At 44.7% G+C, this 25,835-nt stretch overlaps 1 protein-coding gene across 2 annotated transcripts in view; it reads left to right on the plus strand.

Moving 5' to 3' along the window:
* The window catches only part of PTPRT (protein tyrosine phosphatase receptor type T), a 785,959-nt gene that overhangs the window by 486,818 nt on the left and 273,306 nt on the right, over positions 1-25,835 (plus strand). For both annotated transcript variants that reach the window (XM_068565244.1, XM_068565245.1), the window contains exons 9-10: positions 21,639-21,840; positions 23,176-23,278. In XM_068565244.1, coding sequence (XP_068421345.1) covers positions 21,639-21,840; positions 23,176-23,278 — 305 coding nt within the window. The remainder of the gene's footprint in view (positions 1-21,638; positions 21,841-23,175; positions 23,279-25,835) is intronic.

Genomic DNA, 25,835 nt, shown 5'->3' on the forward strand with positions numbered 1-25,835 from the left:
TGACACTTATCATCTGCTAACATATTAAATAACTGACATATGTATTATGTGTTTTGTAATTTTCTCCCCTCCTCTCACTGCCCTGCCAACTAGAAGGTAAACTCAAGGAAGGCAGGGATTTGTGTTTCTTTGTTTACTGACATATCTCAAATGCCTAAGATAATGGCTAGTTTATATGACCGCTCAATACATAATTGTTTGTGTGTGTGTGTGTCTTTTTTTTTTTTTTTTTAAGTGTTGGAAAAAAAACAATTTTAGGGCAAATCTGAGATACACACAGACACATATATACACACTTGTTATATATCAGAAAACTCTAAAAGTATATATTTACAAATCGAATTTTCTAAGTTTTATATATTTAAAATTATATACATACAAATCTAAGAGGGTTTTTGGTTTTTTTTAAATTTTTGAATTTAATTTAATTTATTTTTTTGTACAGCAGGTTCTTATTAGTCATCAGTTTTATACACATCACTGTATACATGTCAATCCCAATCGCCCAACTCAGCACACCACCACCCCCAGCCCCCGCCGCTTTCCACCCTTGGTGTCCATACGTTTGTTCTCTATATCTGTGTCTCAACTTCTGCCCTGTAAACCAGTTCATCTGTACCATTTTTCTAGGTTCCACACACATGCGTTAACATACGATATTTGTTTTTCTCTTTCTGACTTACTTCACTCTGTATGACAGTCTCTAGATCCATCCACGCCTCAACAAATGACTCAATTTTGTTCCTTTTTATGGCTGAGTAATATTCCATTGTATATATGTGCCACATCTTCTTTATCCATTCGTCTGTCTGTGGGCATTTAGGCTGCTTCCATGACCTGGCTATTGTAAATAGTGCTGCCATGAACATTGGGGTGCATGTGTCGTTTTGAATTATGGTTTTCTCTGGGTATATGCCCAATAGTGGGATTGCTGGGTCATATGGTAATTCTATTTTTAGTTTTTTAAGGAACTTCCATACTGTTCTCCATAGTGGCTGTATCTATTTACATTCCCACCAAGAGTGCAAGAGGGTTCCCTTTTCTCCACACCCTCTCCAGCATTTGTTGTTTGTAGATTTTCTGATGATGCCCATTCTAACTGGTGTGAAGTGATACCTCATTGTAGTTTTGATTTGCATTTCTCTAATAATTAGTGATGTTGAGCAGCTTTACATGTGCTTCTTGGCCATCTGTATATCTTCTTTGGAGAATGGTCTTCTGCCCATTTTTGGATTGGGTTGTTTGTTTCTTTAATATTGAGCTGCATGAGCTGTTTATATATTTTGGAGATTAATCCTTTGTCCGTTGATTCGTTTGCAAATATTTTCTCCCATTCTGAGGGTTGTCTTTTCATCTTGTTTATGGTTTCCTTTGCTGTGCAAAAGCTTTGAAGTTTTATTAGGTCCCATTTGTTTATTTTTGTTTTTATTTCCATTACTCTAGGAGGTGGATCAAAAAAGATCTTGCTGTGATTTATGTCAAAGAGTGTTCTTCCTATGTTTTCCTCTGAGAGTTTTATAATGTCCGGTCTTACATTTAGGTCTCGAACCCATTTTGAGTTTATTTTTGTGTATGGTGTTAGGGAGTGTTCTAATTTCATTCTTTTACATGTAGCTGTCCAGTTTTCCCAGCACCACTTATTGAAGAGACTGTCTTTTCTCCATTGTGTATCCTTGCCTCCTTTGTCATAGATTAGTTGACCATAGGTGTGTGGGTTTATCTCTGGGCTTTCTATCTTGTTCCATTGATCTGTGTTTCTGTTTTTGTGCCAGTACCATATTGTCTTGATTATTGTAGCTTTGTAGTATAGTCTGAGGTCTGGGAACATGATTCCTCCAGCTCCGTTTTTTTCCCTGAAGACTGCTTTGGCTGTTCGGGGTCTTTTGTGTCTCCATACAAATTTTAAGATTTTTTTGTTGTAGTTCCATAAAAAATGCCATTGGTAATTTGTTAGGGATTGCATTGAATCTGTAAATTGCTTTGGGTAGTATAGTCATTTTCACAATATTGATTCTTCCAGTCCAAGAACATGGTATATCTCTCCATCTGTTGGTATCATCTTTAATTTCTTTCATCAGTGTCTTATAGTTTTATGCATACAGGTCTTTTCTCTCCCTAGGTAGGTTTATACCTAGGTATTTTATTCTTTTTGTTGCTATGGTAAATGGGAGTGTTTCCTAATTTCTCTTTCAGGTTTTTCATCATTAGTGTATAGGAATGCAAGAGATTTCTGTGCATTAATTTTGTATCCTGCAACTTTACCAAATTCATTGATTAGCTCTAGTAGTTTTCTGGTGGCATTTTTAGGATTCTCTATGTATAGTATCATGTCATCTGTGAACAGTGACAGTTTTACTTCTTCTTTTCCAATTTGTATTCCTTTTATTTCTTTTTCTTCTCTGATTGCCATGGCTAGGATTTCCAAAACTATGTTGAATAATAGTGGTGAGAGTGGACATCCTTGTCTCGTTCCTGATCTTAGAGGAAATGCTTTCAGTTTTTCACCATTGAGAATGATGTTTGCTGTGGGTTTGTCGTATATGGCCTTTATTATGTTGAGGTAGGTTCCCTCTATGCCCACTTTCTGGAGAGTTTTTATCATAAATAGGTTTTGAATTTTGTCAAAAGCTTTTTCTGCATCTATTGAGATGGTCATATGGTTTTTATTCTTCAATTTGTTAATATGGTGTATCGCATTGATTGATTTGCGTATATTGAAGAATCCTTGCATCCCTGGGATAAATCCCACTTGATCATGGTGTATGATCCTTTTAATATGTTGTTGGATTCTGTTTGCTGGTATTTTGTTGAGGATTTTTGCATCTCTATTCATGAGGGATATTGGTCTGTAATTTTCTTTTTTTGTAGTATCTTTGTCTGGTTTTGGTATCAGGGTGATGGTGGCCTCATAGAATGAGTTTGGGAGTGTTCCTTCCTCTGCAAGTTTTTGGAAGAGTTTGGGAAGGATGGGTGTTAGCTCTCCTCTGAATGTTTGGTAGAATTCACCTGTGAAGCCATCTGGTCCTGGACTTTTGTTTGTTGCAAGGTTTTTAATGACAGTTTCAATTTCATTACTTGCGATTGGTCCGTTCATATTTTCTATTTCTTCCTGGTTCAGTCTTAGAAGGTTATACCTTTCTGATAATTTGTCCATTTCTTCCAGGTTGTCCAATGTATTGGCATAGAGTTGCTTATAGTAGTCTCTTAGGATGCTTTGTATTTCTGCAGTGTCTGTTGTAACTTCTCCTCTTTCATTTCTATTTTTATTGATTTGAGTCTTCTCCCTCTTTTTCTTGATGAGTCTGGCTAATGGTTTATCAATTTTATCTTCTCAAAGAACCAGCTTTTAGTTTTATTGATCTTTGCTATTGTTTCCTTTGTTTCTATTTCATTTATTTCCGCTCTGATATTTATGATTTCTTTCCTTCTGCTAACTTTGGGTTTTGTTTGTTCTTCTTTCTCTAGTTCCTTTAGGTGTAAGGTTAGATTGTTTACTTGAGATTTTTCTTGTTTCTTGAGGTAGGCTTGTATAGCTATAGACTTCCCTCTTAGAACTGCTTTTCCTGCATCCCATAGGTTTTGGATCATCGTGTTTTCATTGTCATTTGTCTCTAGGTATTTTTTGATTCCCTCTTTGATTTCTTCAGTGATCTCTTGGTTATTTAGTAACGTATTGTCTAGCCTCCATGTGTTTGTGTTTTTTACATTTTTTTTTCCTGTAATTCATTTCTAATCTCATAGTGTTGTGGTCAGAAAAGATGCCTGATATGATTTCAATTTTCTTAAATTTACTGAGGCTTGATTTGTGACCCAAGATGTGATCTATCCTGGGGAATGTTCCGTGCACAGTTGAGAAGAAAGTGTAATCTGCTGTTTTTGGATGGAATGTCCTATGAATATCAATTAAATCTATCTGGTCTATTGTGTCATTCAAAGCTTCTGTTTCCTTATTTATTTTCATTTTGGATGATCTGTCCATTGGTGTAAGTGAGGTGTTAAAGTCCCCCACTATTATTGTGTTACTGTTGATTTCCTCTTTTATAGCTGTTAACAGTTGCCTTATGTATTGAGGTGCTCCTATGTTGGGTGCATATATATTTATAATTGTTATATCTTCTTCTTGGATTGATCCCTTGATCATTATGTAGTGTCCTTCCTTGTCTCTTGTAACGTTCTTTATTTTAAAGTCTATTTTATCTGATATGAGTATTGCTACTCCAGCTTTCTTTTGATTTCCATTTGCATGGAATATCTTTTTCCATCCCCTCACTTTCAGTCTGTATGTGTCCCTAGGTCTGAAGTGGGTCTCTTGTAGACAGCATGTATATGGGTCTTGTTTTTGTATCCATTCAGCAAGCCTGTGTCTTTTCGTTGCAGCACTTAATCCATTCACATTTAAGGTAATTATCGATATGTATGTTCCTGTGACCATTTTCTTAATTGTTTTGGGTTTGTTTTTGTAGGTCCTTTTCTTCTCTTGTGTTTCCCATTTAGAGAAGTTCCTTTAGCATTTGTTGTAGAGCTGGTTTGGTGGTGCTGAATTCTCTTAGCCTTTGCTTGTCTGTAAAGCTTTTGATTTCTCCATCGAATCTGAATGAGACCCTTGCCGGATAGAGTAATCTTGGTTGTAGGTTCTTCCCTTTCATCACTTTAAGTATTATCATGCCACTCCCTTCTGGCTTGTAGAGTTTCTGCTGAGAAATCAGCTGTTAACCTTATGGGAGTTCCCCTGTATGTTATTTGTCGTTTTTCCCTTGCTGCTTTCAATAATTTTTCTTTGTCTTTAATTTTTGCCAATTTGATTACTATGTGTCTTGGCATGTTTCTCCTTGGGTTTATCCTATATGGGACTCACTGTGCTTCCTGGACTTGGGTGGCTATTTCCTTTCCCATGTTAGGGAAGTTTTCGACTATAATCTCTTCAAATATTTTCTCTGGTCCTTTCTCTCTCTCTTCTCCTCCTGACACCCCTGTAATGCGAATGTTGTTGTGTTTAATGTTGTCCCAGAGGTCTCTTAGGCTGTCTTCATTTCTTTTCATTCTTTTTTCTATAGTCTGTTCCGCAGCAGTGAATTCCACCATTCTGTCTTCCAGGTCACTTATCCGTTCTTCTTCCTCAGTTATTCTGCTGTTGATTCCTTCTAGTGTAGTTTTCATTTCAGTTATTGTATTGTTCATCTCTGTTTTTTTGTTCTTTAATTCTTCTAGGTCTTTGTTAAACATTTCTTGCACCTTCTCGATCTTTGCCTCCATTCTTTTTCCGAGGTCCTGGATCATCTTCACTATCATTATTCTGAATTCTTTTTCTGGAAGGTTGCCTATCTCCACTTCATTTAGTTGTTTTCTGGGGTTTTATCTTTTTCCTTCATCTGGTACATAGCCCTCTGCCTTTTCATCTTGTGTATCTTTCTCTGAATGTGGTTTTTGTTCCACAGGCTGCAGGATTGTAGTTCTTCTTGCTTCTGCTGTCTGTCCTCTGGTGGATGAGCTCAATACATAATTGTTGTTAACTCAAGTTGAATGAATCTTTGGTTTAACTATAATACCCTCAAAGACCCTCTCTCATGTTGTAAATTCAGGTCTAACTGGACCATTTGATGATATCCTACAAAGTTCTAGGCATTTCCAAGGGTTCTTATATACATGGACACATTTCAGATTCACAGTGAGCCTTTCCTCTTGATGATGTAACTGAGTCTTGTTAGAAGTCACCCAGCTGCTAAGCATCACAGCTGTAAATCAGCCCCATGCACCCAGGTTCATGTCCACACTGTTAAGTCTTCCAGAGTTCAGAGTTTTTCTTTTTGTTCTCCTTGAGACTTTACTGATAAGATTCAAAACAATTTCTTTCCATCCCGAACCCCCTCCCAAGTGAAAGGTAGGGGAGGGGTTATATCTATAAAGAAACAAAAGAATTCGAGAAGTACACTTTACTATGAGGCAAGAAAAGAAAGGCAGAATCCCAAAGCCAATTTCCCTTCCAGCCTGCAGCTCGGCATCTCCCTACAGTGGGTGGCCAATGAGGCACAGCTCTGGAAGACCAGTCAGTCAGATGTCCACCACGTAGGTTTTACTCTCCATCCCCAGCTGAGGACACCAAGTCATTGTCTTTGCAGTAAACCCCGCTCACGTGTGCCATGTAGAGTCGGTGGAATCAGAGGGAGAGCAGAGTGACTAGGAGGGACTGAGGTCCCTGTCTCCAAAGGCATTCTAGATGATTCCCCAGTGACCCCTAGCATTGCCTCTAGGGCATGTGTCACTCAGGTGGGACACAAGGAAGAACTGGGTAGAGATGGTTGTCAGTGACAAGTTAGAACTCCTTGGGCGCCACAGGTGCAGAGATGGATCCTACTGGCCACTACGAAGGATCAGGCTGGGAAGGGCAGACGGTGCCAGAGTCTCTGGGGAGCTGGGACATCGGATCTGCATCTTCATCTGCAGAGGGCATGGGCTTTTAAAAGGGGGAGAAGCCACCTTAGCCCACACTTAGCAACCTCTCAGTTCTGGGGTAGACTGCAGGGGTGGGGTGGGTGGGGTTGGAACATGTGACATGTGTCTCTGCAGAGATAGTAAGCCTGGGTACCACCCCCTGCCAGTGAGTATCCACAGGAGGGAAGAGAAGCCTGGTCGAGGCGTCAGGAGACCTGGGCTGCCCCTCAAGGGTGTCATCTGGCCCTTCGGCATCAATTCTGTGTCCAGTAGGGGAGGGGAGGTGTTGAAGCTGTGGCCCACAAGTTCCTGCTGCCATTGGCTGGGCTGTGGCCAGGCTGAAGGACAGCATCCTGGTCTCTTATGTGACAGCTTGGTGGAATCCCCTGAGGCAGGAGAGAGGACCTAGGCAGATAGCAAGCATCCTGGAGCTGCCTGCAGGCTGGGGAGGAGCCTAACTCCTGGGCCCCACCCCCCACGTGGGAGGGAACAATGTGTTGGAAGCACCAGTTCAACTTGGTTCTTAGCATCCGTGCCACACTCGGCACTACCAGATGCGTTCCCACAAAACCTGCCTCGTTTTGTCCACTCACCAATCCTCATTTTACAGATAGGAACCCAAAGTTCAGTGCTGTTACTACTTGTTCTAGGCCATGCGTTCTTAACAAGGGTGCTATTGCCCCCAAGAGGTGAAAATTTGTTCTTGGGGTAGGGGTAGTGAAAAAAATCTTCCTCTTCATATGCATTTCACACTATACATAAAGTACCAAAACAGTTATGCAGGTATGTGTAGAGTCCATATACAGCTAGACAACATACCTGTAGAATTAAAATTTCATGGGGAAAATTTTACTTGTGACTCTTGACTATTAAGCACTTGATCTGTGGCTAATCCGAATCAAGATGTGCAGGAAGTGTAAACTACACACTGATTTCAACCAGCAGGAAAACAGAATGTAAAATATCTCATTAATAACAGTGTGTTGATTATATGTTGAATTAATAACATTGTGGATATCTTAGTTTAAGTGAAATGTGTTATTAAAATAGATATCACCTATTTAAAAAAAATTTTAATTTTAAAGAAATATAAATTATTTCTTAGGAAGTATAAAATTACAGATGTGGCTCACATTCTATTTCTAGTGGGCAGTGCTGCTCCAGACAGCCATCTGTTAAGAGGAAGCATCAGGATTTGCACCTAGGTTTTCTGGTTCCCTCCCAAGCTGTTTCGTAATCCCACAGCTGCCTTCTCAGAGATCTACCTGCTGTGTGACCCTAGATGTGCCTCTTAACCTCTCTGAGCCTTGGTTTCTCCTGACTGTTTGTAAATGGAAAAGCTCCCTCTGGCTGTAAGGTTCTATTCTAGACCCAGCTGAGAGCCTGGGGTCACCACAGAATAGGAGGCTCCTAATGACCTATCTCACCAGAAATGACAGTTCCATAAATAGCAACGTCACCTGCTGTGTGTCTGCTTCTGGGGAAATACCACATTTGCAAGATTAGAAGAGGAGCTTCTCACCTGAGACCAACAGAAAGGAGTGTTAGAATAAAAGATCATTTCAATGAAAAAGGGAGAAAAACAAAAGCTTTCATCTCTTGTGGGGAGGAGGAGATACAACCCAAAAAAAAAAAAAAATAGACTTTCACAAAGCCTTCCCATAATAATAGGAGCTAATAATACATCTTACAAATGCTGTTCTGCTAGATGGAACTGATGCTCAGATCTCCAATATGCCCACCCTTTTTTCCCCCTTCCCTAATGCCTAATTTAGGGGAGGTGGGAGAGAAAAATCAATTCTATTTTAATTTCATGAGAAAAATCCTGAATGAAGGAAAAATGTGATGGAGTGAAACTTCAGCCTGCAGCCCCCTGCTGACCCAGAATGTGTGATTATGTGATCAATGGATTTCTCCAAGGAAAGGCTGCACAAATCTGCCCCCTGCCTTCACCTTCTGACAAGGAGGCCGGAAGTTCCAAGCTAGAAGGAGGAAGGCTCTGGGGGGCGTGGAAAATTCAGTCAGGTAGCAGCCCACTGGGCTCCCTCCAATCTCCAAATTTACTTCCACCCCAGCTCTCCTTAACTTTGGCATCCCTGTCCCCAGCTCTCTAACCAGGAGCTCTCCCTGTCCTTCCAAACTCCAGGTGTGTCCTCTCACTCCAGCTGACCTTTTGCCAAACAGGTTTCCCCCAGCAGTTTCTGGTCTCCCAGCCCTTGGAAGCAAGACTGGCCACTCATCATGGCACTGAGGCCCTCGTCAGAGCACTGAGGTTAGTTAAGCAGGTGGACTCTAGATTCCCACTGCCTGAGTTCCAGGTCTGGCTCTGCCACTTACTACCTGTGAGAACCCTGCAAAATTACTTATTCTCCCCGTGCCTCAGTTTCCTCATCTGTAAAAATGGGGAGAATAATGGTACCAGACTCAAAAACCTATGGTGATTAAATGAGTCATTCATGGACAGTGCTTGGCGTGGCTCCTGGCAGAGTTGAATGGCAATAACTATTAACTCATATTGTTATTGCAATGAATTTCTACAAGGAAGTGAGAAGCAGAGGGTTGAGCCTTTGACTTCTGACCTGTGGTCCCATGATTCCAGACTAGCCAATCAATGTGACTTAGCAGACATTTATTTTTGTTCTTTCTTTTCTAAAATATTTAATTTTAAAATACTTTCAGACTTACAGAAAAATTGCAAAATTAGTACAGTTCCCACACATGCATCATCCCTTAGTGTTAGCATCACACATGGCCACAGTGAAATGTATGAAACCAGGAAATTAACACTGATGAATATTTTAAACTACAATATGTGAACGCTGTAATCTACAGACCTTATTTAAGTTTTACTTTGTTTTCCCACTGATGTCCTATTTCCAGTCCAGGATCCTACATTGATTGCAATTATTATTATTTTGCCTTCGTTTCCCCCTAGTCTGGGACGGCCCCTCAGTCTTTGTCTTTTGTGACCTTGGCACTTTCGAAGAGTACTGGTCAGTCATTGTGTAGACTGTCCTTTAATTCAAGTTATGCGTTTTTGGCAAAACTACCACATAAAGGATATTCCTTCCTCCAGAGCCTCTTATCAGGAGGCACCTGATGTCCATATTTCTCATTACTAGAGTTGTTAACTTTGATCACTTGGTTAAGAAGCTAGCATGTATTTATTGAGCATCTACTATGTTTCCTTTTGGGGCTACAAAAGTGAATAAAATGGTATCCATGCTCTCAAGAAACTCTCAAGCCTAATGGACAAATGATGTTCTACTCAACTATTGCTGTGTAACAAACCACCCCCAAATTTAGTGGCATCAAACAACAACCTTATAATGCTCACAGGTTCTATGGGTCAGGAATTTGGAAAAGCCTGGCTTGTTTCAGCCCCATGACATCTAGGGGCTCAACCAAGAAGACTCAAATGGCCGGGAGTGACTAGTCAGCTGAGAACAGGAATCATCTGGAGGCTTGCACACTTCAGTCTGGTGCCTGGACAGTAGGACTCAAAGACTTGATTCAGCTGGGCCTCTTCATGTGCCCTGTGCTTCCTCACAGCATGGCCATCCCACAGGTTTAAACTTCTTACACAACAGTTTAGATGCTGTAGACTTGAGCAACCCCTGTGCAGGGGCAGAAGCTGCATAGCCTTTTTTTTTTTTTTTTTATAAATTTCTTTATTTTATTTATTTATTTTTGGCTGCATTGGGTCTTTGTTGCTGCGCGCAGGCTTTCTCTAGTTGCAGCGAGCAGGGGCAACTCTTGGCTGCAGTGCGTGGGCTTCTTGTTGCAGTGGCTTCTCTTGTTGCAGAGCACGGGCTCTATGTGCGAGGGCTTCAGTAGTTGTGGCACGCGGGCTCAGTAGTTGTGGCACGCAGGCTCAGTAGTTGTGGCATGCGGGTTCAGTAGTTGTGGCGCACGGGCTTAGTTGCTCCGCGGCATGTGGGATCTTCCCGGACCAGGGCTCGAACCTGTGTCCCCTGCATTGGCAGGCGGATTCTTAACCACTGCGCCACCAGGGAAGCCCTGCATTGCCTTTTATCGTCCAGTCTCAGAAGCCACAGAGCACCATTTCCTCCACACTCTGTTGGTCAAAGCAGTCACAAGTTCTCCTAGACTCAAGAGGGAGACATAAGTTCTACCCCTTGGTGGGAGGGCTGTCCAGGATGTGTGGCCATTTTTAAAAAGCACCAAAAATGGGAAAGCACTGAAGGGCCTTTCTACTTATACAGATGTGGAAACTCAGACCTCAGAGGACAAGAGCTTCAGCAACTTAGGCCTCGTTAATTATTAAATACATAATTTAATTGAGTCATGGACCCAGCTGCAGGGATGCTTGGTAAGTCCCTCTGTGGGGAGGCAGGCCCAGAGCCTTAGAGCCTGACAGTTGCCGATACCCACAGCCAATGGTCCCCCTGGCAACTGGTCACATACATGCACAGAGGGCTAAGGGCAAAGTGGCAGCTCTGGGTGGAAAATGCTGGACTTTGGCATCAGAATGACTTCATTTCAAACCCAGCTGTACCACATTCTAAGTTTATTACATTTTCATTATTAATCCTCATTTATTTGCAAACCTCATTGACTTCTACTCTGTGCCAAGCTGGGTGTTGGCAGTTATAGCAATGAATAAATAGCATCCAGGCCTTGCCCTCATTGAAAGATTTCCCCAGGCTGTCTCTGCCAGAAAGGCCATTGGCGGGGCTGCAGGGTTCCAGGGAGCAGGGTCAAGGGATTATTCAACTTCTCTCTCATCTCCACGCCCAAAGCCAACCGGAGAGGAATTGGTCACGCAACTTAGCAACTTAACCAGGTTAAACTCAGCAGCACAGCAGTCAGCTGAGTGTGAAGTTGGAAGGCAAGCAGCTTACACTTAGAAACATGAGAAATATTGCAATGCAGAGTAAAAGCAATTGGAAATATCACTAGACAGACTTATTAAGCAAAAGGACTTCTATGAAAATAATAAAATCGTAGCACCCAGGACACCCCAGCACGAGATTAAAAGCTGAAAGGAGGTTTAAGCTTCACATTATTAAGCTGCGTTATGACAGGTTAGGAAGAAAAAGCTTAGAGCCATCAGAGTTGATGGTGGCCCCGTTACGGGAATCTGACAGCATCTTTGAAATTCAGAGCAGTTTGAAAGAGTGAAACTGTCAGAATATCCCTCCCCTGTGGGGGAGAGAAAGGGAGAGGAGGAGACGGAGAAGTAGCCCAGTGGTGAGGCTTGGAGGGGCTGAGATGCTAGTAGGGGGATCGTGTATTGACAGAAAGACACCACCTGAAGTCTGCCTGGGATCTGAGGGGCAGGGTGGTGATTTAGGGAAGAGAGTGGGGCATGCATGGTAAGCACTCAATACATGTTAATTCTTGTTATTATCACCTACTGGCCAACATTTCAGTTGCGGTTGCTGGGTGGTGAATACTAATGACCCTGGACCAGCTGTATTCGGAGCCTGCTTTCTCCTAGTGTTTGATCCCAGAGCCACCAGGAAACCATCTGAAAGCAGAGAACAGGATATTGATTAGAAATCAGCAAAAGCCAAGTTGGGCAAACATCTTTCATCCCTGGCAACCAAGGGAGTCCACACAAGACTAGAACAAGCTCCCTGCAGGGCAACAGCAGGACTTTTGTGCCCAGCAAATTGCAGGCATCATTCCCTGTGCTGGCAGCGCCTGGATAGGAGCATAGCCCAGGCAGACCCTGGCCCACCCAGCCCAGCCCGCAGTCTGGGCCCCTGACTTTGGAGCTCAGCCTTAGGAACCAGAGAAGCCTGGCAGGGCCTACCCAGAGATTTGTGCCCCATCCGATAGTTAGTAGAGCGCTTTGGCTGGTGAGGTTACAAAATATATCCTAGTAACGCAATTCTTGGTATGTGGTGGATCTAGGTTTCAGTAAGGTTCTGCAAGGCTAACATCCAATGGTCTCCCCTCCCCGACTCTTCTCATTCCTGAATGTCAGCAACGTCGGAAGGATCAGGCTGATGGACATTCACAGATCTTCCCCAGTATTTCCCTGAAAAGACTCATCCCCCTTCGGGCCCGGTGCCACGTGTGGGCTCTACCTCATTCCTACATCTCTAGGGACCTTACCCTTCCCCAGCCAGAACTCAACAGCTCTCAGATTCACCCCCTTCTCTCCATCCCCTCAGCTTCCTGTCCGAACCAGGCCTTCTTTGTCACCTGTCCTCTGGATGAGAGCCAGGCCCTGACTGTTCCTCCAGTCAGTTCAGAACCCCGTACCCTCGCCAGCGAAGGTGCCTCTGCAAATTCAACATGCATGAGCATCACCTAGAGAGCTTGTTAAAATGCAGATTCCTGGGATTGGGCAGATTCCTGGGGTTTTGTCTATAGACCACAATTTTAGTAGCACTATTCTTAAATACAGGTATGATGCTGTATCCCTCCCATTTAATGACTCTATACTGCCCTCAGGATAAAATCCAAGCACTTGAACATTCACATAAAGACTTCCATGACCTGACCTCAATGCAGGACTGTCGCAAACTGTCGCATGGGTTGTACACTATACCACCAAGGGGATGAAACCCACTAAGCTACCTCCTGTGTCTGTCAGGAGGACTATGGCTAGGCATTAAGAAAGGCATATTTTTTCCTTCTCACAACGGTACTTTCAGCTCACTGAAGTACAGGGGGCTGGGATTGGGGAGTGGGGGGCAGCCTCTGCCTAGAGAAATGCCTTTTGCTTATTTGCACAAAAGCACTCATAGGTCAGTAGCCATCCTGCCCAAGGGCATCTCTCTGGCCTCCTCTTCCTTCACTCTCTGACTCCCATCACTTCCCCCCCATCCCCTCTCCCACCCCCTTCATCTGGCTAACACCTTCACACTCTATGGTGAAGAATTCTGGACCCCAGAAGCCTTCTCTATTAGATGCTCCCAAGAACCATTTTCCCTTCCTTCAAAGCGGTAATCTAGACGTGCCTTTATGACTCATTCCTATGGTCATGCCCATCTCCTGCACTGGACTGTAGGTTTCTGAAGGCTCTCCAGTTCTTAGCACAGGGCCAAGTCCAGAGCTCACTGAATATTTGTTGTAGATTCTATTCTGCAGCCACAGAGACCTCACAGGTACCCAAACCCAGCATGCCACGTTTTGTTGTGGTTTCTTAAACATTTTATTTTGAAATAATTCTAAATTTACCCCAAAAAAAGTTGCAAAAATAGTACAGGGAGTTCTGTACCCTTCACACAACTTCCCCGAATGTTAACGTCTTCCCTAGCCGTGGTATGTTTATCAAAACTGAGACTTCGCAGGGGCGTCCCTGGTGGTGCAGTGGTTAGGAATCCACCTGCCAATGCAGGGGACATGGGTTCAAGCCCTGGTCTGGGAGGATCCCACGTGCTGTGGAGCAACTAAGCCCATGCGCCACAACTACTGAGCCTGCGCTCTAGAGCCCGCGAGCCACAACTACTGAGCCTGCATGCCACAACTACTGAAGCCCACGTGCCTAGAGCCCCTGCTCCGCAACAAGGAGAAGCCACCACAATGAGAAGTCCGTACACTGCAATGAAGAGTAGCCCCCACTCGCCGCAACTAGAGAGAGCCCTTGCTCAGCAACGAAGACCCAACGCAGCCAAAAATAAATAAATTAATTAATTAAAAACAAAACAAAAACTGAGACTTCACATCTGTGCATTACTATTGACTGAACTCCAGACTTTTTTTTTTTTCCCCCCAGATTTCCCAAGTTTTTCCCTAGGTGTTTTTTTCTCCTTCTAGGTTCCCACATACCATTTAGGTGTCGTGCCTCCTTATTTTCCTCGAATCTATGACAGTTTCTCGGGCTTTTCTTGTCTTTATGACTCCGACATTTTTTAAGAGTGATGATCATTACTCAATCTGGGCTAGTCTCATATCGTCTCGTGAGTGGACAGAGGTGCTGGGGAAGAAGACCACAGATGGTATGTGTGCTTCTCATCACATACCAGGGAGCCCTTGATCTCAACGTGACTTATCATTGGCAACGTTGACCTTGATCCCTTGGTTAAGCCCTTGTCTGCCGGATCTCTTCGCTTTAAAGCTACATTTTTCCCTTTTCCATCGTAAGTCACTAGCTCCAGCCCACACTCAGGGAGAGAGAAATTGGGCTCCACCTTCTGGGAGGAGGGTTATCAAAGAACTTGTGGTCTTATTACATTTGGGGTGAGATAAGGTTATGCAAATATTCCATTTCTCCTTCATTTCACCCACCAACTTTAGCATTCATTAGTGAATCCTGCCTTCAGCAGCTATCACTGTGATATGCCAATGGTGAGTTTCCAGTTCCTTCCAGCATGCTCTTCTAGGGTACTTTTCCTTGGCATGTGCCATATTTCATAGTTCTTCTGCTTAATCGCCTTCATGTTTTAGGGTTCAGATCCAGCATTCTCAGCCCTGGCTGCCCAATCAAATCTCCTGGAGAACTTTAAAAAGGTTACTGATGTCCAGGTCTTTGTAGCCAAAACGTTCGATTCAGTTAGTGTGGAGTGGATGCAGGCATTGGTACTTTTAAAAAGGTTTTCAGGGCATATGCTTTGGAGTCCAGGCTGAGGACCACCAGCCTAACCCAGTGCTCTTGCAGCTTCTCTGGGATGCTGTCCTCACTCTCTCTGGCAGAAGCAATTACTCCCAGATCTGTGTTCCCAAAGGCTTTGGTTACCTGCAGTATCTACCAATGCCTCTGTTGGTCCCCAATGTCAGGAACTGGGTCTTCTTCACCAGTGTTTCTCAAGAGCTCAGAACAGAGTCCAGCACAGAATTGGTTCTTGGTAAACATCTGTTGATGGAGAGAATGAGTCAGTCACAACGGAAACAAAAGCAGTAGTTGTCTGTGCACAGAAGTTGCAAGTCCCTGCATTCCCTCACTGGCTCAACAGTGTTAGAAACCCAGGAACAGCAATATGTGTGTTGGTCATAATCATTTTTCTGCTGTTATTCTAGTCCTCAGCTCTCTAGGAAGTGCAAGGGCCCCATGGCCAAGAAGTCACTGGCATGTACATTGCAGCCATCTGTGCATTCACACTGTTTTTCAGAAGGAAACATGTTCACATTTTATCTTTAAATTGTCAGCGAACCAAAGCATCAACACTACACTTCTAACAAGAGGAGATTACCTTGAACTGGTCTCCTTTTATACATTTGCCTTGGAAGTCAAGAAGATGGAAAAGACCATGCCTGTAAACACTTTTACAGTAGGTAAAAAAAAGAGGGACAAAAGATTTTAACCAGTTGTTCTGAGTTTAAAAAAAATTAACCTTTATCCATTGAACTGACCAAGTCAATCTATTTTACCTATAGCCTTGTTAAAACTCTGCTATCTTGAGACTTCCGGAAGATGGACGGGAAACCATTTGGAGAAAGTCAGGAGCAGGTGGAATGGATAACATAGGGTACTGAACCCTCCCTCCCCCAAAAGGTTTAGGATGAAGACACCACATGTATAGTAGCAAGAGGAGAGGGTGCTAAGCTATAGAGGGCGCTTCTGGAGCTTCAAGCTGTAGGTGGGCAGGTCTTGACCCAGTTTATGCCATCAACACTGACAATTGATACCATTGTGGGTTTCCTCAATATGGGGTCATCTGTTAGGGCATGAGCTCTTTGAATAGCAATCAGGTCCTTCCAGGGCATCCCTATGTTTCCAAATAGACTTATCCAGGTTCTTGCTGCATCGTGGTACCCACTGTGGTGAAACCGAGGCATCAGAGAACACTTCATGAATGGTGGGTCACCATCTGTCCTTCCAGCAAGCACACAGAGCTGTCCTCACCCTGGCTCGCACTTTGACCATGTCACCTCTCTCGGCCTCAGTTTCCTCAGCTGAGGAATGGGAATAACCATAAAGACTCCACACCATTTTTTTTTTTTAAGGATTAAATGAGATGATTTTTATGTGAGTCCCTCTTCACAGTGCCTGGCACAGAGTAAGTGCTCCAAAATGGTGTTTTTTTCATGACTGCATCTTCTGACAACCTGCTTCTGAGTCCTGGCCACTTCCCTCAGCTCTACTTTATCTCATATCTTCCCTTAACCACCATCCACCATCCATCTCATCCTCAGGCCCAGAAACTTGTCACCTGCTCTCTTTGAACGTGGAACCTCTGTGGTCTAACCCTGTACCTGGCCCAGTGCCTGGAGCAGAGCCTGGCTCAATCTAAGCACGTTCAATACGCAAGTAAGCCCTTCCTGATGGGCTCTTTGAGGGAAATTGTTTTCTGTTCTCCCCGCCTGTCTTGCCCCCTCCTCGTCAGCCCACGGTGGAAGGGCTGCCTGTTCTTCCCAAGATGTTCCCTGGTCCATGGCAGCTGGAGCCTTGATGCACAGGCTAAAGTCACTCATGGACTCCCCCCTGGGGCCTTACTTCTGAACAAAGGGGCTGCCTTCCAGGAGTAAAGAAGCTGCAGGTCATTCTGCAATATAAATCAAAACAGAAACTGGAATTAAAAGGAGTATTTTATCCTTCAAGAGCCCAAGACTCTGGGAGGTTAAGCAAATTGCTCAAGCCACATAACCTGGTTTGATCATTCATTCATTTTTCCAAGGGGAAAAATGCGGAGCAAAAACCACATAAGATCTTTGCTCTCTTAGAGCTTAAAGTCTAGTCCAGGGCTCAGCAGACTCTTTCTGTACAGGGCCAGAGAGTAAATATGTTAGACTCTGTGGGCTGTGGAGTTATAGCTACCTAATTCTGCCTTTGTAGCGTGTCAGCAGCTGTCACAGACAGTACAGATATAATGGTGTGGCTGTGTTCTGGTCAGATTTTATTTACGAAAACAGACGATGAGCCAGATCTGGCTTTCAGGCTTTACTTTTTCAGCTCCTGGGCTGATGGAAAAGGGACTCATCAGTGAAATAATTTCATGGTTCAGTATAAAAGTAGTGGTTCAATGGAGAGCCATGTAACTCTGGGAACATAAAATGGGAGGACCTGGAAGTCAGGGAAGGTGCTCATGAAAAGTGTCATTTTACTTGCGATCTGAGGATAAGGAGTCATTAGCAAGGTGAAGGGAAGGAAAAAAGTGTCTGAGCTGGCAGAATAGCTGGTGCAAAAGCTCTGTGGCGAAAGGGACCATGGATCTTTTCAGACACTGAAATAAGGCCTGGAATGCAAGATAGAAGGGCAGGAGGGGACTTCCCTGGTGGTCCAGTGGATAAGCCTCCACACTCCCAATGCAGGGTGCCTGGGTTCCGTCCCTGGTCAGGGAACTAGATTCCACATGCATACTGCAACTAAGAGTCTGCGTGCCACAATTAAGACCTGGCGCAGCCAAAATAAGTAAATAATAAATAATTTTTTTAAAAAAGATAGAGGGGCAGGAGAGGCCAGCTCATGCAGTGAGGTGATGGAGAACCACAGGGTAAGAATGTGGTCCTAATCCCGAAAGCTAGGGGAAACCATTGCTCTTTTGATTCTGAGGGGTGATTGGATTCTTGTTATGAAGTGCTCACTCTGGCTTGTGGCTGGGGACCCCACTGAGAGCGACCAGGAGAGACTGGGGTGGCCCTGAGCACTTCATTGCAGCCAGAGCCCCATCCCTGGAGCCCAGGGCTGATATGCAGCTCAGCACTCTTTCCCCTACTACCTCCTTATTTTATGTTTGCTATTCTAACAGATCTTCCTCTTTCTCCACTTCCAAATGAAGAGTCACATTGCAGGATGCATTTTACGGTCCCAGCTCCATCCCATTCAATTTTTCTCACCTTCCTTCTTTCCCTCCCCAGCCCGATCCCACGCTAACTTCGTAAAACTTGCAGGTTGAATTTTTCAAAGACTGTTTCTGACAGAGCAGTGGGAATTAGATTTGGTGAAGCCCTTCATAAAAAATTGAAGACATGCTATATTAACATACATTGATTTATTCATAGTGTTTCATTACAAGTAAGTGAGGATCCTGTAATAGCAGGAAAGGTTAGGAGAGCAGGGGAGCACAGTATATTATATTGACAGCTAGGTGGAAATTGAGTCGCTTTTGGATTGAATTTGGAGCACAGAAAAGGAATTGGCTAGTAAATAAGGCATGAATTTTACCACCCATTGTCTGTATATCAGTGTAGTTGCCATCAGCCCAGGCAGGGGACGGGGGCAGAATTTCAAAAGGGTGCTCCAGCACGTCTTCTCCCCTGGTGGCCTGGGTTAGCAGACACAGGCAGAGCTCTCCGAACATCTGCCTTCTTCTGCCGCTGGGGAGAACTGGAATCCAGCTGCACACAGCTCTCCTGTTTGCTCACCACCATCTAGTCAGCACCGGACTTTTCTTGGTTCTCCCAAGCCTTTTCCCACCCGAGGTCTTTGCCTGGTTAGTTCCCTCTGCCTAGAATCTAGAGTGCTCCTTCCTCTGCTCTGACTCTGTATCACCCCCAGGTATTAGTTCAGTTCTCCCCTGAGATACCCCCCTGAGCACTTCGTCTTAGTTTGGCATTTCTCAGAAGCAGAGCTTGAGACAAGGATTTGAGCACGAGCAGATTATTAAGTGTGGGAAATACTAGGGAGTGGGGAAGGGAAAGAAGGTAGCCAACGATGGGTGTGTTTTCCAGTCAACTACCTATGGAGGCATGTGGACTGGCATCCCTCGGGGAAATCCCAGGGATGCTGCAGGGGTATCACAAGAGGAGCCGTGGAATGTATTTATCAACTCGCATTAATCCAGTCTCCAGGGATGTGAATTAACCAGCACTTCCTGTGAGTACCCAGGGAAAAAGCCCTCAAACAAAGAGAGGCAGATGTTTGCAGTGCTTGCCTTTGAGAAGGGCTGGAGTAGGCGGGGTGACCAGAGGGAACACTGTGACCAGGCCCCCCCCCAGGGATCTGCTAGATGGGTGCCCCTGCCAACTCTGCTAGCACAATGGCCAATTCCTTCAGTTCTGTGCATTTCTCCTCCCGGGCTCACTGCGCTTCAGACAAAGTCTGGCCTCTGTCCTCGACATGTGACATCAATTGCTACACTGCACTGCTCCTGCTTCATAGGGGAGAGAGAAGTTACTGCTTTCTCCAGAACATTTGGTGCCCTAGCCAGGAACAGCCAACTGCTTATTTTTGAAGTAAAGTTGGTATATTACCTTTTCTGCCTGGGTTTGGCCTTCCTGACAAGCATGGGACATTCCTGACAAAAGACAAAGTGATGTGAAGTGGCTGTGTAGTTGACTTACCTCGTTCTGGAACAGAAGACCTTGAGGACAGGGCCTAGCTTGTGTTCATTGCATTCATTTGCTAGGGCATGGGAGCACACAGTGCAGGTCCTGGAATAGTACAGGAGTATGCGGGGAATGGTTGTGGAGGAGCAAATGAGTGAATGAATGAATGAAACCCAACAGATCTGGGTTTAGTCTTGGGTCAGTGATAGGACACCGAATAACCTTGACAATGCCTGATCTATGGCTGCATGTGACAGCCGCATGAATCTCACACAGGACGTTGAGAGAAAGAAGCCGACACTAAAGAGTACACTCTGTATGATTCCATTTATATAAAGTTCAAAGCCAGGCAGAGCTAGTCTACGCTGTTAGAAATCAGGGTAGAGGGTATCCGTGCTGGGGGGAGGAGGGAAAGGATTGGAAGGGGACGTAAGGGGAAAATCTCGGGTCTGGTAATGTTGTGTCTCTTGATTGGGTATGGTTAGATGGTCCTTTCCAGTTAGTAAAAGTTCACTGAGCTGTATAATTTTCTGTATATGTATTATACTCTAATAAAACACTTTTAATAGAACAAACTAGATAAACAAAAAAACCCTGAGTTTGCCTCTTTAACAACTGTGTAATTTAGAAATGTGGTTCTCAGAATGTGATCCTTGGAGGCCAGTGCCAGGGATGCCAGCTGTTTTGTTACATTCACAGCAGGATAAGTGCAGAAGTTGAGAGTGAGCATCTAGAAACTTCTTAGGGCCTTGACATTGCTGTGACACCCATATGTGTGGTCAGTGGACACGTCTCCTTGCGCATCATGTAGAACAGTGTGGTTATTGCCAAACTCACATGATGAGTCACGTGTGATGTGGTCTTTGGATCATTATGGGTCTGCAGTGGACTGGGAAACAGAACTGGGTCTTCACCACAGATATTTCGAAAAGCGCTGGTTTAATACAAATTGTTGCCAGTTGAGCCTCAGTTTCTCCAACATTAAAATGAGAATATTCTGACGTCCGCAAGGTTTTAGGGAAGACAAACTAGATAATGCACAAGAAAGCACCAGAGAGCACCACATGGAGTAGGGGGATGCATGAGCTGCATTTTAAACTAGGCTTCCAGATAATTCTTATCAGGATGCTACACTTGGACACTGCTCTGTGGCCACATTGTCCAATGTGATGGCCAGTAGCCACATGGGGTCCCTGCGCTTTTGAAATGTGGCTAGTCCAAATGGAGATGCGCCATGTGGTAAAATAGATACTTGATTTCTAAGACCTAATATGAATAAAAGAATGTAAAATATTTCATTAATTTTTTTATGTTGATTGCAGGTTGAAATGATAACATTTTACATCTACTGGGTTTAACAAAATGTATTACTAAAATTAATTTTACTTTATGTTCTTACTTTTTTTTCCTTTAATGTGACTGTTAGAAAATTGAAAATTATGTATGTGGCTTAAATTTTTTTATTTATTTATTTTTTTAAATACTAATTGTAAAGTCTGCAGTGGGTATATAGGTGTTCAACTTTTTTCCACATTTTATGTTTTTGGTTTTGTTTTTTTTTTAAATTTTTTATTTATTATTTATTTATTATTTTTTTTTATTTTTGGCTGTGTTGGGTCTTCGTTTCTGTGTGAGGGCTTTCTCCAGTTGCGGCGAGTGGGGGCCACTCTTCATCGCGGCGCGCGGGCCTCTCACTATCGCGGCCTCTCTTGTTGCGGAGCAGAGGCTCCAGACGCTCAGGCTCAGTAGTTGTGGCTCACGGGCCCAGTTGCTCCGCGGCATGTGGGATCTTCCCAGACCAGGGCTCGAACCCGTGTCCCCTGCACTGGCAGGCAGATTCTCAACCACTGCGCCACCAGGGAAGCCCATGGCTTAAATTTTATTTCTATTGGACAGCAATGCTCCAGAGTATCAGCCATGGAGTATTGGGAGGCTGGGATCATCTGTAAGGTAGATGCGAACGGCAGAAGTGCTGACCAAGCTCACACGCCTTGTGCTTTCCTCCCCTGATGTTCCTCCATATGGACTCCACCCAGCTTCCTGGGTGAGGCACTGATATGTTTGTTTGCTGGCTCCTTGTACAGATCAACTACAAGGCCGTGGGCTCATTGGACCCGAGCGCCGACCTCTCCAGCCAGAGGGGCAAAGTGTTCAAGCTTCGGAATGAAACCCACCACCTCTTTGTGGGTCTGTACCCCGGGACCACCTACTCCTTCACCATCAAGGCCAGCACAGCAAAGGGCTTTGGGCCCCCTGTTACCACCAGGATCGCCACCAAAATTTCAGGTATCTGTCCTAGAAAGGGGGAAAGGAAGAAAGGTGGTGGTGGTGGTTTTTTTCCATTCCTAATATTCCTGGGAGTGAAAAAGGGCAGAGCCAGCCGTCACCGTGTGACTTTGGAGCAACAAGGACAATGCAGTCCCTCGTGTGTCACTGCTGTAATCTCATGAAGAAAACCTAATCCATGAACTTCCTAAAGTATAAAAAAATACATCAATTAGACTAGACCAGAGGGAATGCTGAGTGATTCACCAAATAATTTATCTAGCACACAGTTGCCTTAAATAGTACATTTTCCCCTTACAAATTGGTCTGTAAAAATGTGATTGATTTTCAGGAGTATTCCTTTTGGCAGTGCAGGGCACAGCACAGGTTCTCATGAAACGTCTGATGAATGAATGAACAAACAGATGAGTGAATGACTGTTACAGAGCCATAGCAGTCCAGGATGTCACCTGCCATCACCAGTAGAGTGCCCTCCCCCACCAGACAGAATCAAAGCAGAATTATCTCAGACCTCTTTTTTGCAATTTACATTTTTTCAGAATACGCATGCAGTTCTGGTCTGCATCCATATTTTACTTAGATACAGACCCACCGTGTTTTTTGTAGCTTAATGTTTCCACTTATCCTTAAACCATAAGCATCTTCCATGTTGCTACATTGCTTTCATTATAATGTCCTGTCAAGTGGATGGACGTAATTTAATTAAAGATTCCCCTGTGGTTGGATATATTTGGTGCTTCCATGTTTTTATAAAATAACGCTTCAATAAACATGTTACAGAATAAAGTTTAATTTCTTGGCTTGGATTATGACTTTAGGATTCAGTTCCAGAAATTGAAATACTGAATTAAAACCGATGTGGGTTTAATAGCTCTTAATACAAATGGCTAAATTACCTTCCCAAGGGATTAGATTTAGTTACACTTCTATCAGAAGGGAGGGTCTCAGGAAGAAAAAGAAAGATAAGAGGAACTAGTTCATCACTGCTGTAATTTGCATTTGCATTTTAAATATGGTTAGGGTTGACTCTGCATTCACATCTTTAAGTACTTATATTTCCTGCATTTATCTGTTTATTTCGTATGGAACTTCTTGATTCATGAGGATTACCAGCCACGTCATTGCTACCCTTCTCCAGACTCTTCTGTACCTTGAAGGAGCCTACGGGCAGGTTGGAAGTCAGGGCCTCCTTTGCTGAAAGCCTGGGGTGCCATGTGACTCTCATCCTACCCTTCCCCAAACACCTCCCTTCTAGGCATCCTGAGTGTCTTGAGGGAGGTGATGAGAGGGGTTTGGGACCTTCGCTGATCTCCCTTCTCTCTGTTCTCTGTCCAGCTCCATCGATGCCTGAATATGACACAGACACCCCACTGAACGAAACAGACACGACCATCACAGTGATGCTGAAGCCCGCTCAGTCTCGGGGAGCCCCTGTCAGGTGAGGAGGGTTCTTAACCTGGCGTTTGCCATTTTCCTTCTCTGCACCGTGCACGCCTCCAGCTGAATGATGTCACTGGCAATGCCCATGGGCAAGACTGGCCAGGAGCAAGGCTTCCTGGAGGAAAAGGGTCCGCAGCCCCAAGCCCCGTTCAGAGGGGCTACTGAGCGAGGAGCCCTGTCTCCCTACTGTGGGCCACTGGGACTGGTTTAGTGGGAATGTGCTTATGGGGACCTGAGGAGGGCTGGGAGAGAACTTTCTGGAACACACCTATGGTAAATGTATTCAGTCCGGTTGGAGGCCCAGAAACACAGTATCCTGGCAAGATCACCATTACGTGTCCAACTGCCATTAACAGACAGGCAGACAGATTCACTGAATGCTAAAAACAACCTGCTCAGAGATTACGAACGGGACACGACCTCAGGGCTGGTCCAGTTTATGGCCTTGGTGTTCCACAGGAGACTGGAATTCAGAGTCATACTGCTGACTTTAACAAGAGGCTGCTGGAGTCCAGGAGTGTACCTACAGCCCAGGCGGTGAAAGCATCTCAGTAGCTAAGCTGATCCCATGGAAGTCCATGGGCTCACGGCTGTCAGGAAGGTGGTCATCTCTTTTAAATAAGCTACACTATGTACGAGGGCAGCAGCTCCAAAGTTGACTGCTGGCTTTTGCTCAGAGCTCAAGGGACTACAGACCCTGAAATCCAAGCGAGAGCGTTGGGTAGAACAGCTTTCAAATTAGTTCAGTTCAGTTCAACGAGCATGCATGGAGTATTTTATATGCCAGGAATGGAGCAGTGTACAGGGGATGAAAACGATTCACTTATTCATTCATTCGATAAACGTTTCTTGAGCACTCACTCCGTGTCAGGCACTGTTTTGTTTTGTTTTTTTTTTTTAAATTTTATTTATTTATTTATTTATTTATGGCTGTGTTGGGTCTTCGTTTCTGTGCGAGGGCTTTCTCCAGTTGCGGCGAGCGGGGGCCTCTCTTCATCGCGGTGCGCGGGCCTCTCACTATCGCGGCCTCTCTTGTTGCGGAGCACAGGCTCCAGACGCGCAGGCTCGGTAGTTGTGGCTCACGGGCCCAGTTGCTCCGCGGCATGTGGGATCTTCCCAGACCAGGGCTCGAACCCGTGTCCCCTGCACTGGCAGGCAGATTCTCAACCACTGCGCCACCAGGGAAGCCCTCAGGCACTGTTTAAGTGCTTGGGACAGGCTAGTGAACTAGCTGTGTATAACTCATGCTCTAAAGAAAGTCAAACTCTAGTTGGGGAGACAGAAATGTGAAAACATAACTGCACTACGGTGCATGCTTGTGGAGATGCTCATAGGCCATCACCAGAGCTCACAGGAGAGAAGTCCCAGAGGAGGTGACACCGAGCTATATCTTAAATGTTGTCTAAGATTTCACCAGAGTGGTGACAGGGTCCAGCATGAACAAAGGCATGGAGGAAAGAGGAAGCTTGCCATCGTGGGGAGCAACCAGGAATCGTTAAATTTGCCTTAGCATAAAGGTCAAGGCGGGAGTGGTGGGGTGGGAACAAGGGCCATGTTTGAGAAGCTCAGCCTTGTTTGAGGGGCCCTGGGGAGCCACTGAAGAGCCACATGCAGTGTCTCTTTTATGATACTGTCGGCTGGGAGACCAGCCGGGAAGGAGGCTATTGAGATGGTCTAGTTACCTGTTTGCCAACCTGGGTCCAACTCTACCCAGGAATTACAGGCACTGGAGCAGATAGAATCAGCTGCCAGTTTGGAAGTTCCCATCTATTCTATAGACTTTGGAAAGTGTTCTATCCTAAGTAAGGTGGGTCTTCAGGCCTTCAAACAGGTGTGGATAGAGGTTGTGGGCACCTGAACTAAGAACGTTTGCCTTATATTCCACACATAGGTCGTTCCAGGACTGTCCTACCTGTGATGAGCCAGAGCGATGGTGGCTCTGACATCACACAGGGAGTTGTTGAGTTACTGTGTTTCTTCCTGTTACTCTTATGCCACATTGTCATTTACTTCCCTCTGTACACTGAGATACATTTTCCTCCTTTTCAGATGAAGAGACTGAGGCTCAGAAAGGCGCAAGGGCACACAGACAGGGAGGAGGAAGGCTGAGCTTGAACGCAGGTCCTCCAGGTGTCCAATCACGCATTCCATCTTGGCCACCCACGTCTCACCTCCCCTTCGCAGCTCTTACCTCTGTCATACAGCAGCATTGGGCATGTTTCAGAGTCTCAGAAAGCTTCCCAGATGGCAAGAGTCTGGCCCAGAAAAGAGAAGCCCAGTATTGTACAAGTTAGCAGCTGACCCAGGGTCAGAGGCCAGATCTGCCCTAAAACCCAGGACCTTTCTATGGTAGACCCAAGTGTCACCTTTCATTGCTACAAGCCTACAAAACTGTCAGCAAAAGAACCTGGTCAGCTGGCACCCCACTGTGTGGCTTCTTGGTGGCTGTGGGTTCAGCCCAGCTTCCCACAGTCTTCTGGCTGCTGTGTGGGGCAATGAAAAGGATGTGAGTTCAGTGGCAGTGAACCTGGGTTCAAATGCTGATCTGATGCTGC

This window comes from Eschrichtius robustus, chromosome 16, assembly GCF_028021215.1.
Source record: "Eschrichtius robustus isolate mEscRob2 chromosome 16, mEscRob2.pri, whole genome shotgun sequence".
NCBI lineage: Eukaryota > Metazoa > Chordata > Mammalia > Artiodactyla > Eschrichtiidae > Eschrichtius > Eschrichtius robustus.